General features: G+C 41.9%; 1 protein-coding gene across 1 annotated transcript in view; it reads right to left on the bottom strand.

The window, feature by feature from the left end:
- ENTREP2 (endosomal transmembrane epsin interactor 2) overlaps window positions 1–23,806 on the bottom strand; it is an 899,787-nt gene that overhangs the window by 110,512 nt on the left and 765,469 nt on the right. The window contains exon 6 of the mRNA XM_088443400.1: window positions 1,272–1,432. Within this exon, the coding sequence (XP_088299526.1) occupies window positions 1,272–1,432 (161 nt within the window). The remainder of the gene's footprint in view (window positions 1–1,271; window positions 1,433–23,806) is intronic.

Raw genomic sequence — 23,806 nt, 5'->3', positions numbered from 1 at the left:
ATACTATGACGGTGCAAGCAGAATCAGACTACTGTAACTGACTGATATATTTGCTGCATGTACAGTAATTGAATCTGCCCCCTTATACCCCTTTCAGATATACAACCCGGGAAATTTCCTGCTCAGACCCGGGAATTTCTCCTGTGCAAATTCCCGGGTATTTGGTCGAGACCCACCTTTCACACTACAGCGTCTACACGGGAAATTCCTAGATAGACCCCTTTCAGACAAGAGCAGGGTTTTTCTGCTTACCTGCCTCTTCTCTGCCGTCTGCTCCTCCTAGCCCATCCCCTCTCTGGCTGATGATGATGATGTCATCATTCAGCAGCCGGAAGCCGGCCAATCATAATGCAGTTTTTTTTTTATTATAATAATTTTTTTTACATTTATTTTAATTCCCTGGAGGTCCAGCGGGAGTGCGGGCGGCCCGCTGTGGCACAGCCGGCCGGCGCTGGGGGTGGTGAGCAGCAGCGCTGAGCGTCCTATAGGACGCTCTGCGCTGTCAACTACATGTAAAAGCTGCTTCGTGCTGCCTGGGAGTAGTAAATTCCCGGGTAGCACCATTCAGACAGAAGCAGGGTAATTTCCCGGGACTTATGTCCCGGGAAAATCCCTGGTCGATTGCAGGGGCGGCTACCCGGGAATGTGTTCCCGGGTAGGTACCTTTCAGACAGAGACGGCTACCCGGGAATTTGGCTGGGGCAGGCCAAATTCCCGGGAATCTCGAGATGTCTGAAAGGGGTATTATAGACACTTTATAGGTAATGAGAGGCTCACATGGAAGCATTGAGCTCTTGCTCTTTACCTGTTCCATGCCCAGTTTTCTGAGTATCACTGTGTTTTTCAAATTAAAATGAAAGAAAATGTTTAAAATCACTTCAGAAAGTTTTTATATATTTCAGAACTTGTTGATGGAAACAAAATGCTTACTGAGAAATATACAGTACACATGGATTAAGGTTTTTAAAGATCTTAATACTGTGTAGAAATTGTCCAAATACAAAATGCAAAAAATGTTAATATGTTCTAAAGCAAATGTCTCACTTTATTCATATACAAAATCTGATTTATTTTCTAAAATAATCAATAAATTGATTCTTAGTACTAAAAAAAAGAATATCTAACAAACCTTTTAGAAGAAATTAGCTTTAAGGTTGCAACAGTTGCTGTGACTTTTATATGTAACCACTAATAATTGCTCTAAACTGACCTAAAACGTCACACATTAATTAAACATGTCTTTTTTATTGAGTAGAGTGAGGTCTATTCACCTTTGCACTTCCATAACAGGTGTACAGGTGTATTCAGGTGGATAGTATGGAGGAGGTGGAATAGGTGGAATAAACTCATCAAAATCCAATGTCTGATGAAGAATCGCTCCATGGGCCATCATGCAATCCATGTTCGCTGCGTGTCCTCTGTGCGGTAAAAACTGCAAGCAAATCAAAACAGGTCATCCAGATGTGACATAGTAAAAACGCTATTTTATGTAATTACTTTACCAAAAATGTATGCATTTAGTATTGTCATTTCTGTTCAAAACAAAGTAGATAGTTGATGAAAAGATATTTAATAGGTGACACAAAACATTACAGTTGCTTTCAAAATTAAATTCACATCCATTGGTATTTTTCTAAATTTTTTTTCTATTAAATTACAAATAAAACACAGACAATTGGGGAAATGGACGGCAAGTTTAAAACCAGACAGTTAAATAGCCGTGGATGAAAATAATTCACATGTGAAAAGTATTTTTTTATTAACTTTGATTAATTTAATCTTTCCGGGAGATAAGTTTTGGGCTCCCCAGCAGCTCCTGGAGCACTGAGCAAGCCCCCAGTGTGATGAGAACAGAGGCCCTGAGTCAGAGCCGGACGCTCTGACAGAGCGCTCGCTCTGAATCGCTCTGAATCAGGGCCGTCCTTCTTGTTTTTCAGAACCCACAGCTATAGCGAGCGGCCAGGAAGATGGTCGTGATGGTCAAGACCATCGCGACCATCGGGCTTGCGACGAGACCCTTGTGGTAGGGTCTCGTTGCCGCAAGCCCTAGAGTGCTTTCGGCTCTGCCAGAGCCAAAAGCACTCCCACTTACATCACTTGTGATGTCAGTGGGGCCGGCCCCAGACAGTAGGCGTTCCCATGGGAAAGCCTCCGTCTGGGCAGCCACGCCCCCGGCCCGCCCACCAAAGGGGGTGTGCTGTCACTCAACATTGACAGCACGCCCCCTTTGGTACGAGACCTGGAGCGACGGTTTGCCTGTCACTATCCGGGTCTCGCGCATGCGCATGACGGAGCCGGCACTGGGCCACCATCGACCTGCTTGCGAGCGCATAGCGCTCGCGAGTGGGTCTGAATCAGGCCCAGTGTGTGAACGCTCGTCATACACTACAGGGCACAGCATCCCTGCATTAGGCCATGCCCCTTTTATGCACCTGCGAGTTAACCGCACTGGGAGTTAACAACCCTAGTGACGCCACTGATTTCACCCCAGTATTTTAGTTTACGGATAAACTTGCATTGTTTAAAGGAAATATATATTTTTTTTAAATGCAAAAAGTCATATCACAACAGAAAACAAGAGCTGTCACCTGGGATAGGACTCATTTTTATTTCTCCTGTATATCATACCATCGGTAAAATCCATAATATTGTCAGCCATAACCTCTTTGGTGGTAAATTTTGCAAACGTAGGCCATGTTGATCAAGTATTACAATACCTTTTCTATTTATACTAAAGGACCTGATTTTTTTACCTCCCAAACCTGGCTTTGTGTAAAGCAGATCTCCTAACTTCAAATCAAAACTTGTGAGGAGTGCAATAGATTTGAAACCCCAAAATCCTATTCGTACTACTGGGTGTCATGGATATGGCACCTGCAATTCCGCAATTGTAAATAACATGGAAATGCAGCAGGAGGTGTATGACACCCCCTGCTGCAATTGTGATCCCAGCACTGCGACCGAGGTGTCGATGGTCACGATGGTGGACGGCACAGGGCCGCCGGCCAGCTGAGTAAGCCTCAGCTTACTCAGGCTGGCCGGTTTGCGAGGCGACGCAGTCCCTGGCCTTGCCACTCCTGGAAAATGGGCCGGACATGCCTCCTTTCCAATGGGCCGGACATGCCCCCTTTCCGGGAATGGCGGCCGCCCCTGCCCCTGCACCACCCCTTAAATGCCTCTGCCTGTCAATCAAGCAGAGACACAGAAGGGGCTGCGTGCGATTACGCAGGACCCATTCTGCACACTCGCAGAATGGGCCCAGTGCACGTGCAGATTCCTGATCAAGAATCTGCGTTTATTGCACTTGTGTGCAATGCTGAATCAGCCCCTTAAACAATTTTTAGGTATTTAACATACTAAGTTCACATGGAGATATACTTAGAAAGTCACCTAGCCAAATCAGAGATAAGGGGCCTATCCATTAGCAGATAAATTTGAACGATGAACGATTTATCGTTAAGTCGTTCAATTTATCTGCTAATGGATAGGCTCTTAACGATTAAAATGCGTACTCCCGTGGCCGACAAATTGGGTCTTTTGTCTCTCCAACATGTTGGTCAATTATCATTTATCGCTGACAGATATTAGAAATATCTGTCGCGGTAAACGACAAATGATTTTTTTAATGAAAATTAATAGAAACATAAACAAAAATCCACTCCCAGAAAGATGTCATGCAATATCGTTCGTCGTTTGCAAAAGTCTGTCATGTACTTGACAGATATCTGTCACAGCAGCCCAGGGATTTTCAAAAGATAAATCTTTTGTCTTTCAGAAATATCTGCTAATGGATAGGTCCCTATAATGTGGATCCACAAGTTGAAGACCTGGATCCCTGGAACACTTAACTCTAATTTTTAGCTCAGGTGGAACATTTTTAGCTAATGAAACCTGCAGAGATCAAAGTGATTTTTATAGGGCTTCTCCTCCACAGCAGATTGACTACAGGTTTGCCTTCAGATCTGCTACAGTATAGGGGTTTGAAATCTGACTGTTAACGATGTCAGATTTCAAATGACAGTTACAACCAGAGTATAGTAATTGCTGGCAGGGACGTAACTAGGTATTTAAAGGCCCTACAGCACAGGTTTGTAAGAGTCCCTATGTTCCATCCAATGGTGAAAAATGTATATAAAACATATAACTTTGAGTAGGAAGATGGCATCCCCTCAGCCCTGGACCCCATAGCAGCTGCATCCTCTGCACCCATGGTAGTTACCAGGGGCATAACTAGGTTTTTGAAGGCCCCATAGCAAATGTTTGTAAGGGCCCCTATGTACCACCCAATGGTGAAAAACTTATATAACACATGTAACTGACAAGGTTCTCCTTAGCTCTGAGCCCCAAAGCGGCTGCACCCCTTCTACCTATGGTAGTTACGCCCATGGTAGTTACGCCCATGATTGCTGGTTTTCCAACGTCGATACCTGTTGTTGAGTCCTGATTTGAAATGGAATCAAAAACGATGTTTAGTAAAGTTACACCAAAGAGAGAGAGAGAGAGAGCGGGAGAGAGAGATCTGCTAAACTCTCACATTTTCTAAACTCTCACCCTATTACATTTGGCCCTTAATCTTTTATATTTGAGCTACATCTTTAGCAAAAAAGGGTAATGTTGCAGTATGATAGAGCCAGATTTGTGTCAGTACTGATAATGTGTCAATGTCTCCCAATGGCCTTACGCATAAAACTGGATGATATAAAATATGTACATGAAAGTTGTTTCTTTGGCCTGTTTTGGACACAACAATTCTGTTCTATCAAGCTTCATGCAATGCTCAATCGCTTTACTTGACCTCTGTCGTTTTCGTGTGAGGTATTTTTTGATATCCACAATGGGATATGAAAGATTAAGGTGACAATAATAGTGTTCATTGAGTTCAACATACACAGTATTGAGGAAAAACTTGCAAATTTCCGCTCATCTTTTCACAGATGTGTGTCGGCATTAGACATTTATTTATAGAGCCCAATGTCTGTTGCTCTTATTAGCAGATTATCCGGGCTGACTAAAATAGTGTTTAAAAAATTACCAGCAGAAATAATTTTGCTAGGTAGGGTAATCTACCTCATATTTAAAGATAAGTAAAGAGGATTTTTTGATATCTTGTCATGTGTCCATAGGGTTGTAGTAAGTAGGTCGATATTTACAAAGTTGACAGTTACGATGTCGACATTGTTAAAATGCCGACTGACGATGTGTCGACATTCTCAGATTCTCGACATTTGGAGTTTTAGGATTTTCAAGGTCTATTTACTAAGCCTTAGATGGAGATAAAGTGGATGGAGAGATTATTATTATTATTACATTTTATTTATAGGGTACCACAAGTGGTCCGCAGCGCCGTACATACAGTAAAGAGTACACAGAACATTACATTACAATTGAGTAACCAAATTATTAACAGAGCACAAGTAACAATTAGCAACACAATTCTCCATACACAAACAAACACAACCAGTACCATCCAAACATTTTTCAAACACAGCCTGTAACATGGCAATTAGGATCTGAATGGCTGGTACTTTATCTCCATTAGGAGCTGAATGGCTGGTACTTTATCTCCATTAGGAGCTGAATGGTTGGTACTTTATCTCCATCCAAGGCTTAGTAAATATAAATGTACATTACAATGTAACAATTTATTGCAATGTAAATTGTCGAAGCTGAATAATTGAGTGAGACAAGTTCAGTTTAAAATTTAATCGCAGCGACGCCATCTTGCGAATGGCCGCAAGACTCCATTTTAGAAATGCGATCGCAAGACGCCATTTTGCGAATGGCCGCCTAAGTGCCATTTTAGGTGAACTCACAATATAGTACATGTGGCGATATTTTTATTAGCTCTATGCGATCGCTTCTTTCACCATTTTTCATACGCACAATTATACCCACAAGGGCGCTATTAAATAATTGCAATTAGCGAATGCATGAGACTTAGTATGAAACTGCTGAAAAAGTAGCTTTATGCACACGCATCTACCCCAAATTATCTAGCGTCCTTATATCAAACCCCGAATACTCACACGCTACATATTCGCACACAAGGTTCCATTAGCATCAAATTGTATGATTCAAGTTGGTTAAGTTAGTTTAAATGCTAAGAAATAGAGTTTTTTTGATATCTAAGGTATTATACATGATAAGCAAGGTGTGTTTGGTTTCGTTCTGATGCGTACGCTTTTTACAGAATCCCGGTGTTATCGGTGGAGAGATCGCATCATGCAAACTCAAGTTACAGATCGCAGAACTTACAAGCAACAAAATGTTTAGTTGATGGAATGTTACAGGAGGCGTTACCAGAAAGACTCCGGCTGTTAGAGGCAGGGAAAGTCTATTTGAAACAACCTGTTAAATGTGTCATTACATATGCTTCTCCTCTGGGAACCAATGAGATCAGCAGGAAGTTCTCCCTTTGTCCTGTTTCAGTCTGGGGGGGAATAAATACATGTGTCCGAACACTGGTTTGCCAGTTCATGCTGAATATTGGGTGAACTGAGGATATCAAGTCTGAGGTCTATCTCTGGGTCCAGAGGCGCAGCGTATGTATAACTGTACTTGGGTCTGTATTATTTCCTTTTACGCCTAACTTGTGTATGTATAGATTGCGTGTAACTAACTGTACTTTTACCTGAATAATACTTGTGCATTGGAAACACAGATTCCACTCCTGTCTTTATTTGCGGTTATACTGCGTACGCAATTAGCGTTCTGTTTAAAGGTTATAGGCAGGTTTTGTCTTAGAGGTTCTAGGCAGGTGAATCTTAGAGGTTTATAGGAAGGAATATATTAAAGGTTAATACTGACAATTCAACAGTTGGGGGCTCGTAGGTTTATCACACTATCTGATACACGATAACACTCGGTCAGTCCTCTCTCAGCAAAAGGGTGGAGGCGCCTTTCATTACCACAGTGTTGCTGAGAGCGTACTGCCGGTTATTGTGTAGAGGAAGCGCTGATTAGAATCCAGGGACAAGAGAGGAAAAAAGTTTGTTTCTCCTCTGTTGATAGAACCTTGTGTTTAGAGGGGTAGTGCAGTATTTGCGTACGCAGCTAAAATGCATTTTTGTGTACGCAGGTAAAAAAGTAATTATACGCTTGTGTGGTAGTCGCATAATTGTGTATGCGGACGATCGCACAATAGCGTATACGCACTTCCGGTTCTGCTGCCACGTGTTTAAACAAAGCCATTGAGGTTTACATTTTTTTTTCTATCTACCAATATCTGGGTTAAACGTTTATTTTCTGCGCAGAGAAAAAGTGTGTAACAGTGTGTGTATTGTTGGTAGGGGTAATTTATTCCCTAAAGTTAAGGGTACCGTATGATCCTTAAGGGCTAGGTGCAAGGGTTAGCCTAGTCGCTCGGTAAGCAGCTTTACCGTTCTAAACACAGTAGCAGGTGTACATGTTGTCTTTGTTGTATAGAGGTGCGTGAGAGTGGCCGACATATAAACTCTCATAGGTCTAGAAGTTACCTTACTAAAGCTTATCCGTGTCTGGAAGTTGCCTGTTTCAAAACTTATCTAGGTGTGGAAGTGGCCTTACGAAATCTTATCCAGGTGTGTGGGCGCCGCCGACTTAAATCGTTCACAGGTAAGTGAAAGTATCTTGATTGTCTTTCACCAGTTTAAATTTTTATTGAAAAGCGTAGGAGTTGTCTCAGAATGGGAGCCACGCAAACAGTAGAAATGTTAAGCAATGATGTGCTGCTAATGGAGGCTCCGATTGGATCAGCCCGTCGTATTATGCATACTAAGTACGGTACTTATTCAATAAGGTATTGTGATATATGGTTTAATATGACGAGAAAGAGTGTTAGACCGTTTCCCAGAATTGGTAGTTTTGACAAAAATGTGTTAGATAATGTCCAGGATCACATCAGTATGGTGCGATCCCGAGAGAAAAAGATTAAGTATTTTGAATGTTTAAAAATATGGCAGCATGAAGGGGATGCTTGGCTTAGAAATGTGCAAACGACGCAAACTAGCGTTGCGAACGCATTGCCAGAAAATACATCCACGACGCTGGGATGCAATACGGGCGAGCCACAAATTGGCACGCACATGCGGCAAAGTAGCGTCGTGGAGAGTATTGCCAGCAGCTCACGCTCACCTCCCCCACCTTATGTGGATGGAGGTGCAAGTACAGTTACCAAAAATACCAATAAAAATGTAACAAGTAATTTGTACCCCCTCTTAAGTAACCATAAAGAAAATGTTTATGATGTAGAAGATGAGCCTATTGTAATGTCTGCCATTTCCCATGCTGTACAAATGATAGATGCTGCATCACCACAATCACGGGTGGTGCCGCCATCTCCATCGGTAACAGCAAGGGAAGTGTTAATACACTCTGCACCCATTGAGGAAGTTGTTAATACCATACGTAGCAGCAGCAGATTAAACCCCCAGCCAGGTAACCAGGTCAGAGGTAGCAACGCTGCCGGTCTGCATCCCATTCAGACAATAACTGTTCTGAATGGAAATGCGGATGCAAACGGTGTAGTGCCCATGAGGGAAGTAGTAATGCATTGTCCATGGACAAGAGCAGAACTGAATTCCATCATAAATGATTTCCCCAATCCCAAAAAGGAATTAGCCAAATGTCAAAGATTTTTGAGAAATTTGGGTAGTTCTCATGAGCCCACTAATAAAGATTGGCGTGTGGTGTTAAGGGCCTGCCTGCAACACAATACCGACGTGACAAAATTTATCACGGACTGTGTATTGGATGGCGACGTTCCCTTAACAGACCAAGTAAACCAAGGTAACATTTCCCGCATTGTGACTCAATTGGGTGTATATTTTCCAGTAGTAGTTAACTGGAACAAAATCTTCACAATCAAACAAAAAGAGAGTGAAACTGCAGAAGAATATTGCGACCGGGCTCTGCAGGCTACCACCCAGTACACTGGGATAGAAGAGTTTAAAGATAGCATTCACCACAGGGCAATGATAGTCACGATATTAATGGATGGGTTAAAAGAGAATTTAAAAACTCGGGTTCAGACCTCACAGCCTGGCTGGCGGGGACTTACAATAGATAACCTCGTAGAGTCTGCCATAGAACATGACAAAAACATCTCAAAAAAGAGGGAGACCCAGAGCGAAAAATTAATGGCTGTCAGTATACAAGCTCTGGAGAGAATGACGTTAACATCACAGCCAACAGACATGCTTGCACTTGCACACACACTCATGCCAGAACAAGTTGCTCTCACTAACCCCACTCAACAACAAACACAACTCTATCCCACTAACCCAATGCAACCACAAGTACCAGGATATCCACCCACTTCTTTTCCCCCACAATACCCTTACCCTCCCTATCCTTACCCATATCCACCACCTTTGCCCTCTGCTCAAACTTCACAACAACACATGCTTTCACCTGAATCACGGACATGTTTTAATTGCAAACAAATAGGACACTTAAGTAGAAACTGCACAGTAAAAAGAGTATGGACCCCACACCAAGGGAAACCTGGATATCCCCATAAGGGATATGCACAGAGATCAGCAAATAATCAGCAGGCACCAGCTCCAATTGTAGCCGTAAATGCTTTATTGGAGAATGGTAGCCAACGCTAGGGGTCAGGTCATACCTGTAGTCTACAGATAGTCAGGTTAACGGGAAGTACTAGGGAAGAACCGGTCTTGATGGTTGATGTAGCTGGTACTGAATATCCTTTTCTTGTAGACACAGGGGCGACCAAGTCAGTGATGAAATCTCCCGTTAATTTACAGGTGACCAACGAGACAATACCAACAATGGGTGTGACAGGTAAAGTGGAACGTTATCCTTTAACAAGGCCCGCAGAGGTTAGTATTGGGCCGTTGCATACCAGACATTCTTTTCTTCTGGCTGCTGCAGCTCCTACTAACCTGCTGGGCAGAGACTTGTTATGTAAAATGGGATGTGTCATATATTGCACCCCTGATGGTGTATATTTAGATATCCCAGAGAGAATGGTATACGAGGTGTGGGATATGTTAGACACCCCACAAAGGATAATGTACCACTCTACAGTTTTAAAAGAAAATCCATCACAAGTAGATGAAATGTTGTCCCAAATTCCAGATTCCCTTTGGACAAAAGATGGACAGGACACCGGATTAATGGCAAATGTAAGCCCGGTAATGATACACTTAAAAAGCGGTAGGCAAGCTCCAAAAATTCCCCAGTACCCACTAAAACAGGAAGTAGAACTAGGGGTGTTTCCAATAATCGAGCGATTATTGCAACAGGGAATTTTAGTTCGTACAGCTAGTGTAGCCAACAGTCCCATCTTTCCAGTAAAGAAGAGTGGTGGGAGGGGTTATAGGCTGGTGCAAGACCTTAGAGGTGTTAATAAGGTAGTAGAGAGCCAATTCCCTGTAGTGCCGAATCCAGCTGTCATCTTGATGCAGATCCCACCAAATGCAACCCATTTCACTGTCATTGACCTCTGTTCTGCTTTCTTCTCTGTGCCTCTCCACCCTGACTGTCAGTACCTATTCGCATTTACATACAGAGGTGTGCAATATACATGGACACGATTGCCCCAAGGTTTCATAGACAGCCACAGTATTTTCTCCCAGGCATTGCATGACTGTTTACAAGCTTTTCAACCTGCCAATGGATCAGTTCTAATTCAATATGTGGACGATTTATTGCTATTTTCTGACTCTTTTATGTCATGTGTGAATGATACTAAACTTTTGTTACTTCATCTCACGAACAGGACACAAAGTGGCTAAGGACAAGTTACAGCCATGCCAGCCCAGAGTAAAATATTTGGGACACTGCCTAACCCAGGGGTTACGACATCTCACAAATGATAGAATCCAGGCCATACAAAACATGACACTGCCGCAGAATCAACAGCAAATTCATACCTTCTTGGGAATGTGTGGATATTGCCGAATGTGGATCCCAGGTTTTTCTATTTTGGCCTTGCCTTTACAGGAACTAGTCTCTTCCTCAAAGCCCGATCGGGTCACACACACTGAGGAATCAGAACAGGCTTTTCTTAATCTTAAGGATAGCCTGACAAAAGCTCCTGCATTGGGAATACCCGATTATGAAAAACCTTTTGATTTATATTGTACGGAAGCCAATGGTTGTGCTGCAGGAGTCCTTACACAAAAACATGGTGATGCCAGTAGGCCCGTAGCATACTACAGTGCCCAATTGGACATGGTAGCAAGATCACTCCCCACCTGTTTGAGAAGTGTAGCAGCTACCGCTTTATTGGTGAGTAAAAGTGAGGACGTAGTATTGGGCCATGATATGATTGTCTACACTCCCCATGCTGTATCTGCTCTGTTGAACTCAGCTCAAACCAGACACGTCTCCTCAGCTAGGTTCACCAAATGGGAACTAGCCCTGATCGCTCCTGCAAATATTACAGTTAAACGTTGCAGTATGCTGAATCCAGCAACATACCTGCCATATGTACAACATGATGTACAAAGGGTGGAAGGAGAGAAGTTGCTGGCGGGAGGTGAGTTCAGCAGACATGATGACACTCACGATTGTATGACATATCTGAATCAGACCTTTACTGCTAGACCTGACATACATGACACACCTTTAGAGAATGTGGATGTGACTTTCTATACGGATGGGAGTTGTCATAGACAAACAGACACAGGTGAATTATGTACAGGTTATGCTGTTGTAAATGACACAGACATCATGGAAGCTAAACCTCCTGGTCCTCCTCATTCAGCCCAGGTGGCAGAGTTAGTAGCACTGACTAGAGCATGTGAACTGGCAGCAGGCAAATCTGCTAACATTTACACTGACTCGAGGTACGCGTTCGGGGTGGTGCACGATTTTGGGGCTCTATGGCGTCTGAGAAATTTTATGACAGCAGCAGGCACACCAATTGCACACTTCCGACACATAAAACATCAAGCAATCCAACTGCCCAAAGCAGTGGCAGTAATTAAATGCAAAGCCCACACATGTGAGGATGACCCAGTGTCACTGGGCAACAACGGAGCTGACGAAGCTGCAAATTGGGCAGCGGGGTTAAAAATGCCTTCTCCAATTGAAACAATTATGTCATTCCAAACCATTGATATGCTGAAATTAATTGAGATGCAAAATTTGTGTTCAATTCAGGAAAAATCCATATGGAAGTCCAAGGTGTGTGAGCAAGAGCCCTCTGGGCTCTGGAGGGGCGGACATGGTAAGCCAGTAGCCCCCAAGGCATATTACCCCAGCCTGGCTGAAGCAGCACACGGTCTGACTCATCTGGGTAAACAGGGCATGTGCAAGTTGGTGAGGGCATACTGGTGCACACCAGGGGTTTCTTCACAAGCAGAGAAGATAGCAATGTCCTGTCTGACCTGCTTGAGAAAGAACATAGAGAAAGCGATCCCTACCGAACTGTCCCACATTCCACCGACAGATGGACCTTTCCAGGTGATACAAATTGATTTCATCCAATTACCACCCTGCAGGAACCTTAAGTATGTATTAGTGTACATAGACGTATTCTCTAACTGGGTTGAGGCCTACCCAGCAGCCACTAATACTGCTGCGTTCACTGCCAAGAAAATAGTTCAGGAATTTGTATGCAGGTACGGTATCCCTAGAATCATCGAAAGTGATAGGGGTACCCATTTCACAGGTGATGTTTTCCAAAATATGTGTAAGCTGATGGGTATTAATAGCCGACTTCACACCCCCTACCAACCGCAAGCCAGTGCCAAGGTAGAGAGGATGAACGGGACTATTAAAAATAAGGTAAGTAAAATCATGGCGGAGACTGGACTAGGATGGCCAGAAGCTTTACCTTTGGTCCTACATAGTATAAGGACCACTCCTAGATTTCCTCTGAATCTGTCCCCATTTGAAATATTGTTTGGTAGACAACCTCATTTGATTATAAGTCCACAGGAAGATCTAAAGGGTAACAACGAGGTAACTGTGAAGTATCTTATATCAATGAATAAGCAGTTAAAGCAACAGCAGCAGAAACTGAAATTGTTGTCCCATGATATGCCTGAAATGAACTGCCATGATGTTGAACCAGGAGAATATGTAATGATCCAAAATTTCTTACGTTCAGGTTGTTTGACTGATCGGTGGGAAGGTCCGTACCAGGTGCTGCTGACAAGTACTACATCTTTGAAGGTGGCCGAGAGAGATACCTGGGTCCATTCCACTCACTGTAAAAGGTCAATCAACCGGTGGAGAAACAGGTCGGAGACAAAGCTGATAGTGTGGATCTGTCACTCGCGAGCTTGTTCCGGGAGGATTGAAAAGGTTGTAGTGAGATACCTGAACTGAGAGAAATTGGCAGGTCTTGTTGTGACAATGGACGGGCCTGCTGTGTTCATTTTCATATTCTCTTTTAGAGTGTTCACCATCCTGGTCAGTTCGGGAATACCCAGTGTCTGTGATGGGGGACCTATTGAGGAAACAGGAGCTGATGGCAGTGCTGATGGAGTGGAGAAATGAGGAGTGCAATGCCAATCAGGGGAGTGTCTGACCAATCTTAGTACTGTTATTGTTAAGAGAGCTATCATTCCGGATACTCGGGGAAGGTGTGAAGGGTTATCGTCTGAAGATTCCTGTATTTGTGAGTTTTGTGGGTCCCTAGTTGATGAGAGCTGCATTCAACGGTGCCAACCTAAATATAACCCGTACTGGGGAGGGTATCCTTTAGAGGATTATCACAGCATGGTAGGCAAAGTGTTAAATCAAACTGATTGCTGGGTGTGTTCACATGTGCCACAGGGACAGCATAATGTAGGGTTGGTGCCATTTCCGCTGAATATCACGGAAATTTTAGAATTACAGAAGGGGAAAACATTGGATGGAAAATTCCTCTCATCCAAACCGCCTCATTTCAAACTCTATCAATTTCAAGTAGATAAATCACTTTTGTGTTTAAACATAACCAACCCCAATAAACCCGGAGGTTGGGAAGTGACGGGGAATAATCAGACGATGACCTTCTCACAAAGAGCTGATAATGAGTCCATAAACTATGATCTGCTACGCTCAATTAAATCAAGTGGGAAATATTTTAGGTACCGGTATACATTGAGTTCCACCAAAGAAATGATTGGTAAAGTACCAGATGGTTATTGTGCTAAAATAATACAACCAGAAACTTGCATATACCAGATGGAAGAGCCTGAGATAGGATTGTTTGCAAGAGAAATGTGTTTAATGATAATGATGCATACCATTCCTTATATTCTCCCTGATAATGTATATTTTATATGTGGAAGAAAAGCGTATAAATGGCTCTCCCCGAGTTCCGTAGGTTTGTGTTATCTTGGAAGAGTAGTCCCAGAAGTTATGACCCTCACACATGTTGAAATGTTGGGAATACATAAAAACACACCGTCACCATATCTTCACACACAATATGAACATAGAGGCAAGAGAAATATGATACCTGGTGATATGCATAAAGCCGCTCAGTTAATCAGTGAGACAACTGGCTTCCAAGTTTTAGTCGCCCTGGATCCCACCAGAATTGCTAGGGGTACATTAAATTTTAGATATATCCAGGAACTTGCTAAATTAATAGATAATATCACTGAGATGTACGATGACACATTCAGGTACACAGGGAGAGAATTGCAAGCGTACAAGAAAGAACTAGTGCAACACAGGCTAGTGTTGAATTATTTAACTGCTGTTACTGGAGGGTATTGCGTAACGTTTGCCACCCAATTTGGAGTAAAGTGTTGCACTTATGTCACCAATGATACCAGCGACCCTAAGGAGGTGATAGACCAGAAGATGGATGAGATTCTGCAGCTAAAGTGGGAATTTCGTAAGAACCATAACGCATCAGTGGCTGAAGCAGGGGAAAAGATAGAAGGATGGGTGTCATGGCTGAACCCAGTAAAATGGTTCTCGGGTCTAGGAGAGTGGGTCCAGGAAGTGGTCGCCAGCGTAGGCAAATTCTTGATCCTTATACTGATTGTCATCATAGTAATTGGCATATGCGTCCGGTGTGTTCCTATTGTGTTGAAGTGTGGAAAATGTGAAAATAGAGTGAAACGAAGGGATGAAACTATGATGGTAGTCAGAAATGATAATATCTATACCGAGGTAGATACAGAACTGCACTACAACCCTGAGCTAGGAAGTACCATAATTTAAATGTATAATATTTAGACATGCATAGAAGATATTATTGAAATATTATCTATAGAACACCCTGACAATGTAAAGTCTCAAATTCCCCTTCAAAACTACTGTTATAAGACTGGTGCATTCCCACATCTGTCACATGATCTCCCAAGATCCGCGGTGTGCGTATAATAGTAGTTTTATGCCCCCGCCTAGAGACACATTGTCGATGGATTAAGAACCACCTTGTGCCATCCCATGATAACACTAAATAATATGTGAATGTAAGCCCAAAATAAATTTTTATAGCAGATTGTGATAGCATGTTGTTTGCTATCAAAGGGTGGACTGTTGAAGCTGAATAATTGAGTGAGACAAGTTCAGTTTAAAATTTAATCGCAGCGACGCCATCTTGCGAATGGCCGCAAGACTCCATTTTAAAAATGCGATCGCAAGACGCCATTTTGTGAATGGCCGCCTAAGCGCCATTTTAGGTGAACTCACAATACAGTACATGTGGCGATATTTTTATTAGCACTATGCAATCGCTTCTTTCACCATTTTTCATACGCACAATTATACCCACAAGGGCGCTATTAAATAATTGCAATTAGCGAATGCATGAGACTTAGTATGAAACCACTGAAAAAGTAGCTTTATGCACACGCATCTGCCCCAAATTATCTAGCGTCCTTATATCACACCCCGAATACTCACACACTACATATTCGCACACAAGGTTCCATTAGCATCAAATTGTATGATTCAAGTTATCATACAGGTATCATATTCAAGTTGGTTAAGTTAGTTTAATTGCTAAGAAATAGAGGTTTTTTGATATCTAAGGTATTATACATGATAAGCAAGGTGTGTTTGGTTTCGTTCTGATGCGTACACTTTTTACAGAATCCCGGTGTTATCGGTGGAGAGATCGCATCATGCAAACTCAAGTTACGGATCAAGTTACGGATCGCAGAATTTACAAGCAACAAAATGTTTAGTTGATGGAATGTTACAGGATGCGTTACCAGAAAGACTCCGGCTGTTAGAGGCAGGGAAAGTCTATTTGAAACAACCTGTTAAATGTGTCATTACATATGCTTCTCCTCTGGGAACCAATGAGATCAGCAGGAAGTTCTCCCTTTGTCCTGTTTCAGTCTGGGGGGGAATAAATACATGTGTCCGAACACTGGTTTGCCAGTTCATGCTGAATATTGGGTGAACTGAGGATATCAAGTCTGAGGTCTATCTCTGGGTCCAGAGGCGCAGCGTATGTATAACTGTACTTGGGTCTGTATTATTTCCTTTTACGCCTAACTTGTGTATGTATAGATTGCATGTAACTGACTGTACTTTTACCTGAATAATACTTGTGTGTTGGAAACACAGATTCCACTCCTGTCTTTGTTTGCGGTTATACTGCGTACGCAATTAGCGTTCTGTTTAGAGGTTATAGGCAGGTTTTGTCTTAGAGGTTCTAGGCAGGTGAATCTTAGAGGTTTATAGGAAGGAATATATTAAAGGTTAATACTGACGATTCAACGAAATGTTTAGAATTGGGTATAAGAGAAGATGGACCCTGTACTGGCTGTTTCCTATGTGCAGGATGTTAAATTATACATAGGGAAAGAATTCTCAGAAATGACAGCATGCAGTGAGCAGACATTAAGACTAATGATCGAAGACATCAGACATGCAAAAATGAGTTCGCTTCTGCACATGCACTGCAGGAAAAAGCTTGCCATTTGCATTCGTGCTAGGAGACTCAACAAAATCAGAATCAGGCCCAAATGCTCTTGCAGAAATGGATGCATAAGAATAAGCAAAAAGCTCTAAAGAACCGTCTGTAAGAATAGCGCATTCATGCTCCTATGCTGAGTCGGTGCCATCTCAAGATGCTCCATATGCTGTAGGTGTACATAAGGCTATTTACACCCAGACACAGTTAGACCAGGTCATTAGCACAAGAACATTTTTAAACTTTTGCGCATTTGCTAGTAGATTAAATTTACGAAAAGCACATTCGCTAGTAGATTCAATTTACATGTAAAATAAAAAATCCAGAAATATCTCACTTTTCCACTCCCTCTGAATCTTCAAGATACTCCAGAATTTAGGGGAGCACTCCCAGCACCCACAAGAAGTAGTAATCCCCCCGCATACCACCACTTCTCCTGTGAGAAGGGGGGGGTGTGATGACACTGAAAATCCAGGGGCAAAACTACCATGGATGCAGGGGCTGCCACTAGTATGGGACACAGACTGTCCCCAGGGCCCCCCTCCCCTGCATTCAGATAATGGTGACAGCGGCAAACTGTTGATAGAGACCCAGATTGTTTGTGACTCCCTGCTCTGCACTCCCTTGCGGACTTACATCTCTACACTTCCGCTGCTGTGGTGTATAAGCTAAATACATGATATACAGAGCAGTCCATGAGGGAATCTGAACTACTGAGGAGTAGGAGCCACAGTGAGGTAGAGAGTCAGCAGTGATTTTAGCCACACGAGTGCTGAGCCAGCGGGAGCTGCTGAAGTAAGGCTACGTTCCTGAAGCTCAAAGACTCCAATAATCTTAAGCATTAGACAGTGCATGCAGCAGAGTTCCAGGTACCAGGGCGGGTAGTATAAAAGGCAGATTCTGCCACTCACATCTCCTGGCTCAAGGGTGACGTGAGTGCAGGGTGGGAGACAGCAAAGTAGATAGCCAGGGCACCATGGCTGCAATCAGTTTAAACAACGGGCAGGGTACTACAGGCAGCACATTTGCCTTGCGTGAATTGGAAATACTCACAAAACCAAAGAACCTACTCTCTCTCCTTCTATATTGTAAACGGACTCTCTCTATCAATGCCATCTCTGATTTCATTGGGATCAAATACTATATAATTGTGCCCATTATCAATTCTACAAATAGTTTATTTCTGTAGCTTGCAAGACTTAGGGGTCTATTTACTAAGCAGTGTTAGGAGAACTGAAAAGTGAAGAGTGAAAAGTGATAAGGTGCCAGCCAATCAGCTCCCAACTGCCATGTCACAGGCTGTGTTTGAAAAATGACAGTTGGGAGCTGATTGGCTGGCACCTTATCACTTTTCACTCTTCACTTTTCACTTCTCCTAACACTGCTTAGTAAATAGAACCCTTAGGGGGTCTATGTACTAAGCCTTGGAGAGAGGTAGTAAAATGGATGGAGAAAATGCCAACCAATCAGCTCCTAACTGTAACTTAGCAGATGTTTAAAAAATGACAGTTAGGAGCTCATTGGTTGGTACTTTATCTCCATCCACTTTATCTCTCTTCAAGGCTTAGTACATCGACCACTTAATGCTGGATTTTGTTCCATTTCATAGAATGTAATGACAATGCTTACCTTTTATTAATTTTTTTACCAGAAAGTTTGAATGTAGGAAGTATGGTCAACATGTTGTGCATTTGATTCTTAAATTTATTGTTAATTCACAAATTTCTTGTGATGCCTAGGGCCATTGTCTGTAAAACATCATATATACCATGTCTTCTCAATAGAGATGTGAGGGTCCGGTTCGCAGACAACCAACAACAACCAAATTTTAGGGGTCCCAAATTGAACCGAGTCTGAGTTTGGAATCAGTTTGGGGTACTGAGTCAGACCGAGTACCGGTTCAGATCTTCCCGTGGTTCAGAACTTAGATTTAAAAACTGAACTCAGGTTTTGGATTGCATGCTAACAGGTGAAAATTACAGCATTTTAGATGTTTTTTTATTTATTTTTTTATAAAAATACAGATCCAAAACCAAAACACGGGGGTCGGTGCACATCTCTACTTCTCTATAACGATTCAAGGTGTGACATTGCTGTGAATGTTTAACTTTTTGTATTTTGCAATTGCAAGGGAAAGTAGACTGCATCAATAGGCAAGGGGAAAGAGACCTGCTGCTACTGCTCTTGCAAGAAGAGTGAAGACCAGGACGTGCTGCATAGCACACCTAGAGGAGAGAAACCAGCAGCACGACAAGGACAGGCACAATGTGAGCTAGGGGCACTACAATGTGGCATAATGTGTAATAGGGGTACTGTGTGGCATAATGTGAACAGAAGCACTGTGTAGTATAATGTGAACTGGGAGCACTGTGTGGTATAATGTTTACTAGGGAACTACTATGGTGCATAAAATTAACAACCATTGTTGTGATAGGTGTGGCTCTGACCCACAGAGTTCTAGTTACGCCCCTGTGGGCATCGTAATAAAATGTTGCCAGTCACCGTGTTGTAGTGACGTGATTCAACGCACAATGGCCTCCCCATTCCTACCTGGACCTCCCCATGGCTGCTGGAAAGTAAATTAGGGTAAGTATTTCTAGAATACTTTTCATATAGGAATGATAGTAGAAAAAAATTAATTAGGATACACACCCGCAAAATCATTCAATGTAGGCAGGATCTCTAAAGAAAGCACCATCCGCTGCATCAGAGGTGAATCCACAATCAATCAAACAGAAATGGCTAACTAGTGCTGGCAACCATCATCATTATTAGCATCCCCAAGGACCCTCAGGTGTTATGATTAATAATAAGCGTCTATATCCACTTTCATGTGCATCTGCTGTAGTTGCCAATTGCACAAACATGTCCTAACTGCATGCCCTTTCCCTCCCCCGATCCGCTTCTCCAAGCATAAAGTGGCATACATTGCAAATCTGCATACAGAGGTACTCCTTTCTTTGTGGGTGTGCAAAGTAATTGGTGCTAAGCAAAGAGGCATACGTCCAACTCACCATGACCCTCACAGGTTCTATATATAGGCCCAGACTGGTCTGTCCACACTAACAATCTTAAGCATACATTATATGGTGATCTTGTTAATCAGTCTCCTTTTTTAAATCCAGGTACATGGATATTCTTGTATTGTTTTTAGCAGCGGCAGCGGAATTCCTACCAATGTTTGGCTGAAAAGCAGATTCTGCATGTGATTTGTGTGGAGCAAAGCATTCAATCGATTTGTGTAGTAAACACACTGTACAAACTTGTGCAATGACAGTAGAACATTGCCGCACTGTGGAAAATATCGCTGTTGACGAATAATTGAATTGCCCCTTTAATGTTAGCCAAGGATCAAACCGTTAAATCTGTTCAGCGCTAAAGATATAAGGACACTCTCTGTCATTCCTTGTGTGCAGCACTGATGTTATTAGTTCATTTAATCTACAATCATTTACAGATGTAACGAATCTTATCATCCTAACTGGTAATATTGCAAATTAGCATTGTTTCCATTAGGCAGTATGAATGTAACTTCATTATCTATGCACCACTAGTCAGAATGACAAGCCTCAATCTATTCTATTTATTTTTTAGAGCGAGCTCTGAAATGTGAGATTCGTCGGAGGAGTGGTGCAAATGCAGAACTGCTAACAAACACTTTCAATTACATGGAAAAACAGGAGCCTAATGAGCCTGTTAGTGAGTCAGCCCAGTACATGATATCGCAGACACTGTTGGGGAGATCAAACAAAGTATGATCCCTTTGACCCTGCTCCTTGTGCTCAGCAATGGAGAAAATCACAGCTAACGCCAATCGAAATACATGGTGTCTCTGTTTCTCCCATAGGCAAGGTTCTGCTGTCATGTTATTTTCACTGGATCTCTAGCAAGCTGAGTCTTTAACTCTTGCCTCTGGAAACAAGTGAGCTAATAATATTTGCTGAGGGCAGAATGATGTATTGTTTTTGAACTATTGAATTCATGTGTGTGCTGTTGTCTGCTTGCATTACTGTGATCTACAGAGGTAAACAGGGAAACTATTTCAAGACTAATTCCAAATCTGTCTTTCTGGAGGTTGCTGTTTCTGTAGTCACAGGACTGGACATTTTAAACTATTTCTTCTAAGTGTGTAAATTAGTTTGTAAAAATGGTGCTTCTTAATGTCTTCCAAATGATAACGTAAAATAAGCTGCATTGTTGGCAAGGGTTACATTTGAAGAAAGGAGTCTAAGTCAAGTTCTACGTTGAGTGTAGGTTTAATGTTGCCATGTTAAACATCCATTTTGAGTCTTTTTTGGGAATAAGTGCTAGTATTATTATTACTATTATTATCATTATTATTATCAGTTACTTAGAGTAGCATATTCCATTATACAATTGGGCGAAAACAGTAAAAAACAAAATAGGGTAATAACAGACAGACAGAGGTAAAAGAGCCCTGCTCAAAAGCTTACAATCTATAGGGAAATAGGCATTGATTCACAACGATAGGTGCTACCTATTGCATAAGGGTTCAGCCAGATTGCAGAGGTTATTGGTGGACTGCATGACCCAGTTACACAGATGATGTGAAAGTGAAGAAAGAGTATATATGTATAGTTATGTGTGGACTATATAGTGGAGATGTAATTGGGTAGGATAGCTTATGGAAGTTATATGGGTGGTTCTGGAATTTAATAAGCTTGTCTGAAGAGATCAGTTTTCAGGGAATGCTCAAAGGTTTGGAGACTAGAGAATAGTCTTATTGTGCATGGGAGGGCATTCCACAGAGTCGGTGCAGCCCAAAAAAGTCCTGTAACCTTGAATGGGAGCAAGTAATGCGTGTTGATGAGAGACTTTGATCTTGTGTAGAGCAGAGGTTATGTTGGGAGATATTTTGAGATAAATGTAGAGATGTATGTTGGTGTAGTTTGGTTACTAGCCTTATGTTTAAGTAATATATGTCTGTCTGTCTCTCTCTCTCTCTATAAAACTGGCTTTTCTCTCAGAGGCATAGCTACAGTGGGTTCAGGGGGTGCCATTGCTATCGGGAATGGATCACTGCTGGAGCCCGCCTCCCCTGCACGCAGTTCACCTCACTTTACATGACGCCATTGCTGGGAGTTAGAGACTGTTATGCATTCTCTACACCAGTCAATGAGAAGACAGGGGCATGAAGGAGGAGCCAATGAACAGATGACTGGTTCCTCAAGCTGAAGAGGCATGTATATACTGTATGCATATATTGTAGTTGCATTTCAAAGGCACACAAACACTATTGTTGCAACAGGTTGCATGATGCGGCCTCTGCTGCCAGGTAAAGTGCCAGGAGATATTCAAGTAGAGGAGTGCAATCATTCCACGACAAGCCCCAAGGCAACACTTAACACCGTTTTTTGCTCCGTCTCCAGAGGTCCACTACCCAGCAAATGCCTGACACAGCCACACTGATGGTAGCCTTAGAAGTCTCCCAATCTACCTTGGCACATAATGTGAACTGGGTGCATAGTGTGGCATATAATTGGAATTTCTGGTGCACCCTGCATTGAGAAAAATTGTGTATTTGTTAAACTATTACATTGTAATTTTAATACTTAAATAAAGGGGAGCATGTTAAATTCTGCTTATATTTAGATGGACATAACTTTCATTTTGAGGTAAACAGGAAGCAGCTCATCATAACACGAAGACAACAGAAGGGACCTTAACAAAAATGTGCCAAGTTGTTTTCTGCTCCATTAAATTTGACTCATGTAGAGACTCAGGTAGAGATTTCAGAGAGGAAAAGCCATATTAATTGTCAGACATCCTTTCACAGCTTGGCAGGGTATTAAAACCCTTGCAGTGCAAAAAATAAACATTTATTCATCGCAGATGAAAAAAAATAACATTAAATATTAGGTACCTGTGATTGTAACCGTGTAGGTATACAATACAATAGTTCCTAGGGGCATGCACCATTGTTTGCACAATCAAATATTGTTTTTAATAGAACTCAAGTGGCTGTTATAACATAGACTTGGGCCTAAATTCACCCGTATTTGCTGAAGTAGAGAGAATAATGTGCTGTTACACAACACAGTAACCACTTTTATCTTCCCTCTTTCTGCAGTAATTAGGCATAATGATGACTGTAATTAAGGTTGTTAGGAAAAGGTTAAGGTTGTACTTTCCTCATAAGACCCTGTGATTTTAAATAATGGGTTTTTAATTTAAGGGGATACACAGTAAAAATGCAAGACCGATTAGGAGGAATAATGGTTGACATTTATTTTCATCTATACATTTACTTTATGCAACATAAAATGGCCCTATTGGGTAGAGAAGATAGAAGGAAAGCATTTTATGTGTGGGGGTATTCATGGTATGTGGGGGCTGCTGGTGATATTAATGATATATTGGAATGGCTGAATGTTATCATGTGGTGACATTTTATGAAATGTGCAGGTGGGTGGGAGCACTTCATATTATGTAATGGCTCTTTATTAAATGTGAGTGCTATTAATATAAGTGATTGGCAGGCTATTCGTATGCTTTAGGGGCTAATATTACAATGTGGGATTTCCATTAAATGGACTATTTATTTTTAATTGTTCAATGCTCATTGGAGAAAATATAGTACTTATCACATTTTAATGGTTTTATCTTAATAATGGGGAAAGAAGCCTATTTATTAAATGTCAATGGTATTCATTTATTTTCAGGGTAGATTGGGGGAAGTGGGCCTATTTATTAAATGTATATTATATTTAATGTTGGAGAGATAGAGCCATAATTATTAAATTATATTTACTATTACATTTTGTGAGTACAATTTGGGGGAGGGAAACCTAGTGTGCTAGGTCGTTACTCAGAATTCTTGAAGTGAAATAGTGTCTCTTTTTTTAAACAGGGCCCCAACAGTCCAGGGCCCTGCCAAGTAGAAACTGAGAAAAATGACAGATAGGAGCTGATTGGTTGATAGTTTATCACTCTCCAATTTATCACTTTCCAGAGCTT

The sequence above is a fragment of the Taudactylus pleione genome, unplaced genomic scaffold (genome assembly GCF_031769625.1).
Source record: "Taudactylus pleione unplaced genomic scaffold, aTauple2 ptg000019l, whole genome shotgun sequence".
Lineage (NCBI taxonomy): Eukaryota > Metazoa > Chordata > Amphibia > Anura > Myobatrachidae > Taudactylus > Taudactylus pleione.
Note: the sequence above shows the minus strand (reverse complement) of the source record. Positions and strands in the feature narration are given on the sequence as shown.